This window comes from Montipora capricornis, unplaced genomic scaffold (assembly GCF_036669925.1).
Source record: "Montipora capricornis isolate CH-2021 unplaced genomic scaffold, ASM3666992v2 scaffold_498, whole genome shotgun sequence".
NCBI classification, from domain to species: domain Eukaryota; kingdom Metazoa; phylum Cnidaria; class Anthozoa; order Scleractinia; family Acroporidae; genus Montipora; species Montipora capricornis.
In genome coordinates this window covers 440,001-445,000 of record NW_027180236.1, presented here as the reverse complement: position 1 = coordinate 445,000, position 5,000 = coordinate 440,001, and the positions used below count along the sequence as shown (strand labels likewise).

Below are 5,000 nucleotides of genomic sequence, written 5' to 3'. Positions count from 1 at the left end.
GGCAAAAATGTGTTCATTAAAATGAAACTGTTATCTGTTGAAAGACAACTTTTAAAGCTTCAAAATTTGTTCAAAGGCTACATTGAAATCTCAATTCCAAGCTTTGTTTATCACCAGGAGAGTACAGTGATCATGAAGGGGATGACGATATTGATACCTCTGATGTGTTGCTTTGTCTTCCAAAAAGTGCTGATGATGCACCGTTCAGTAACCCTGAATGCGAGAGTGGTTTTGGCAATGAATGAAATGACGATAGAGACAGTGCTTTTTTCAGTTTTCTGGAACATAGTATATTACTTACTTACTTGGTTTCCATTGAATTGACTTTTTTTTTCAAGGTATGTGTTTTAATTTAGATCAGAAAGATCTTTTCAATTAAAAATGGCAAATCAAACATTTATTTTTCTCCTTTCTTCCAATAGTATTTTAAATGTGTAAACCACAGGTTTAAATCAAAATTGCAGTGCAATGAATGGTTAACCTAGTGAGTCTTATACCTTACTTTCAACAATTTCAAGCTAGTAGTAGTTGACCATTAAATAAAAATGGTCACTTCAACCTTGTTCCTAGAGTCTCTTTCTGTTTTTTCATTGGAGATCGGCATCTGGTGAAGAATATGGGATATTTTGAATATTCTTCTAAATTCCCATAATTAACCCTGTTTTTCATTTCGTTTTTTAATTAGGGATCAACATCGCGTTGAGGTATGGGATATTTTGAATTTTCTTCTAAATTCCCTTAGTTAACCCCGTTTTTGACTTTGTGTTTTTTTAATTGGGGATTGACATCGTGTGGAGGGTATGAGATATCTTGGATTGCGTTCTAAATTCCCATAACTGACCCCATTTGTCATTTTGTGTTGTTCTATTGTGAATCAGCATCGTCTGGAGGGTACAAGAGATGTTGAATTTTGTTCTAAATTCCCATATTAAACACTGTTTTACTCTTTAGTGAGGCAATAAGTAGCCTGTTGAAGGATGCCTTGAGACAATGTGATTTTTCAGAAGATGCCAAGATTCTAGCAAGGGGTGCAACGATTGTAAGGAAATACATTTTTGCTCACAAAGGATTTAATTTTTCCGGATGTTTTCCAATGGACTGCCAATTGAAATATTTACCATCTAGCTTCAGGTCTCTGGTCTCTATCATTCTTAATGGAATTAACATTTAGGATTAAGAGCAATCTGAAAGCGAAGTATGTCTAACAGTTTGTCCTGTAAGACCAAAACAGGTGAAACTCTCCATTCGGCATCTCATGAGCCACCTCTACCACTTTACGTTGGACTAAGCATACATAACTCGACCAGAAGTAAGACAATCATTTAAAAGATGTATTTCTGCTTCCTGTGATCGCATCATGGAAATAGAAGACTGGCTAGCATTGTCTCTTAGCACCTGCTTCAAGGAAGATGGATGTGTATCACTCGCTTGTTTAAGAAAAGGGATATTTTCTGTGGGTCCGCTTGATAACATTGATCATAATACCAGTTCTATAACATCCATCACCTCATTTCACGGAACTGGTATCACCATGTTTCAGTTTCCAACGGAAAGTGTACCTGTGAGCCCCCAATAGTAGTTCCGCCGCCTGGAACATAACACCAAGGATTACCAGAGAGCTATGCAACAGTACCTACAGTTGCACTAACTACAAGTTCAGTGTCTGTACCAGCCCGCAACTTAGCACCAGTTGAAGGAGAGAAGTTAACATTGACGACGCAAAACAACAAGAAGGTCGCTGGGTGAACCATGCTTTGTCCAAACTCAGCAACGATGATGTTAGCGCTGAAGATTCAATCACTTGGGCTGCTCATCACTCTAAAAATCAGCAACAAATGAACGATCCTCCTGTTATAATAGCACTCCTTCCTCTGTTTTACGAAAAGGCAGATACCCCTGCAATGATAAAACATGGTTTCTTAATCCGGGGCAAGTTCCAGTCATCACCCTGGATCAACCTTTGTTTGCATTGGCAAGAGCCATTCAGTGGAAGTGGCCAGCTGAATATGGAAAAGACAAGTTCGGTGGACTCCATTTGGAGATGGCGATGTGGAGCACCGTTGCTGATCTCCTTGACGATAGCGGCTGGACCACAACTCTTACAGAAGCAGAGGTGGCTTCTTCTGGCATTGCACAAGGCTCCCAGAAAGCATCTCATCTTATGAGAACCAGTTAAATGCTGTGGTTAATATTTCTATTTTTTACACTTGATAATGTTCCTAGGGTTCCTAATGTTCCTATATTATTCATACAAGATTCATTTCACTTCAGACATGCTCACCCTGCATAGCCTGAAGCAAGAAATGTTCCTGGCCTCCGCCAGTGATGGAGCCTCGCTTGCTGAGTTGGAGAACACCACGAGTCAGAGAAGTCCGACATTTCTCTTCTGGGACTTGGTCATGAAATATGAGAGTCTGATTCTCATATTTGTCCGGGCACACAGGGAACTTGATTTCTCTCTGTTTGTGGAGGTGTTAGAGCAACTTGTTCTTTGCCCTTGACCACATGAACTATGCCCGCTGGGTTCCAATTTACATCAGAGTTATGAAATCGCTTCCTGAATCCATCAGACGTGACTTTCAGGAGCATTGTCACTGGGTTCCTTCAAAGACAGGAAACAGATTCTCTTCAGTACCGCTGGACCAAGTTAACAAACAGGAAAATAAGATGGTGAAAGGTTCTGGTGGTGCAGTTGGTCTACCTGAGAATCCTGTAGCCTTCAGGTAGCTACAAACAAACAGTATAAAATGGTCCTCTTAAGGCTGGCGTTCTGTTTTGCCCCCCGAAAAAATGTGAAAAGCTATTCACGTTTTCGGGCAATGGCCAATTCCCTGTAGGAACCATGGTAGTTGTATTCATCATTTTGGACTGGACATGTGTTTTGATTCATACAACTACCATGATTCCCTGCAGATTCGTCTGATAGAGAGAATGGGCCATTAGTAATGGGACGATAATAGCGGTAATCAAATATAGAAACTAGCTCTTCTACAATTTTGCTTTACAGCAAACCAATGTACGGATTCTAAGCGCAGCTATTGACATGCTCATTGATACTGAGATATATGAAATTAAAGATGCAGACAACTTAAAATACTATTTTTTTCGTATAGACGATGGAAGCTGTCAGCTCCAGAGGTTTCAAGACCAGTTCCTGTCAGATCAGGATCCAGACAACCCAAGCAACTTTCAGAATCACGAGGCAGGCCTAGCAGCTCAGAAAACCTTCCAACGGCAGGTGAAAAACCTCTGTGATGTGGTGAGACGAACTGGAAATCCATTTTTTTTTATATCAGGGACTGTGCAGATACCAGTGTTGAATCAGTCAAGACACTTGACAAACTTGGTAAGGAACAATATCAGAAGTACGTCAAGGTCAATTCACACTCCAATAAAGAAGAATAATCTCCCTCTCTTCATTAAGAATCACAAAAAGGAAAGTTGGTTGTAATGTTGTCATCCTCCTTACCGCAGATAACTCCTTTTTGTATTTTTAAGGCGAAAGAAGTAAAGCTCTAGGCTGGAAAGCCCTTTTACACGAGAGCCGTGATTGTCTTTCTAAAAAGGGGACTGTAAGAGAATGCCTGTATGTCGCTAAAAACTAGAGTTTGTTAGTTTTTTAAGGTTGGGGAGGGGTCTTAGCCCTGACCAAAAGGTCTGAGTGATTTGTCCTTCCTGTTAGCGACAATGGGGCCATTCGGGAAAATTTGTGCAAGGTTCGGGTTGTTAGTGATCAAAGACCAGTTCTTCATTAGGATCTCTTTGAGTTTCGGTAGACTTGGGTTGTTGGTGGTGACGAACGGTAGAATGTTTTTGCATGTCATTGGCTTGTATTTCAAAGCGTTATTTCATGATGAGAAGTCGACTTCGGCTTGTATTTTGTTTACAAGCTCTTGTGGGTAGCCGCATTCGAGGAGACGGAATTTAAAATCCTGTTTGTTTGACTCGAATTTCTCTTTAATTGCCTTTGTTCATAACAAGCGCAGTGTCTCTCCTTTAATGAAACCCTTTTTCACGCTGAGGGAGTGGCATGAAGAGAAGTGCGTGTATTGGAACGTTTCTGTAGCTTTGAAATGTGTTTGGACATAGAGTATTTTGCTCGACGCAAAACGTGCTCCTTTGATAGTGCTTAGTTCGTTCTTTTCCTTTGGCTGCTTTTTACAGCTTGCCGCGGGTCTTTTCTGGTCAGTGATCGGTTTGGGGCTGACTGTATTCTCTTTTCTGCTTTCTCTCTCTTTTACTGATCGGGGAACATTTGGCTCAGCTGTTGTTTGAGACTGATCAAACAAGATCACAGTTCTCCAAAGCAATTTGCACCTGTTTGCCCAATTGTACGTCACATTACAAAGCTGTGATGGAGATATGAGAGAGTTCTTCAGTCATGAAGTTCAGTCCTTTCCACCTGCGCTGTCAGAGTTTGGAAACCTACGCATTCCAAGTGCTGCGTTGGATCGCTTGCAGCCAAATAGCAATGGTAATACCGATCCACCCGCTCAGATTGACTGCCAAGTCTTGGATGGCGCAGTTATAGTCCACTGTCTGCGGACTGTGGAAGCTTCGATGTTTGATGAATATGCTGAGAAGGTATTCATACCCCATCTCCAGCAGCAGCTCCATCAAAGCAAACATGTGGATGTGGTGTGGGATACATATGTTCCTGATAGTACGCAACAAGGGAGATAAGAGGCCAAGGGGTCAGAAGGAAAGTAGCAGGCCAAACGAAGCTTCTATAGAACTCGATGATGTGTCTGTGAGAAACTGACAACAAGTCTGGGCTGTTTTCCTTTCTGACGTCAAAGGTAGCGCAATTCCAATGGCCCCTTGACAAAACATTATACATTACATCTGGTTAGTACAGCTGTAAAATGTAGTGATTGTTTGGATAATTGTTCCTATATATACTGTTTAATCTATAATCCTCTGCAATTTAATTGTGTCCTAGGAACATCTGTGGTTTCCCATGGATCTGCACATGTAATAGGTCAGTGCAACTAAGAAGA

At 41.1% G+C, this 5,000-nt stretch overlaps 1 protein-coding gene across 1 annotated transcript in view; it reads right to left on the bottom strand.

Annotated features, from left to right (window-relative positions):
* Positions 1-1,149, bottom strand: part of LOC138036761 (uncharacterized) — a 3,931-nt gene extending 2,782 nt beyond the window's left edge. The window contains exon 1 of the mRNA XM_068882854.1: positions 1,119-1,149. Coding sequence (XP_068738955.1) covers positions 1,119-1,149 — 31 coding nt within the window. The remainder of the gene's footprint in view (positions 1-1,118) is intronic.
* Between the last annotated feature and the right edge of the window lie 3,851 nt (positions 1,150-5,000).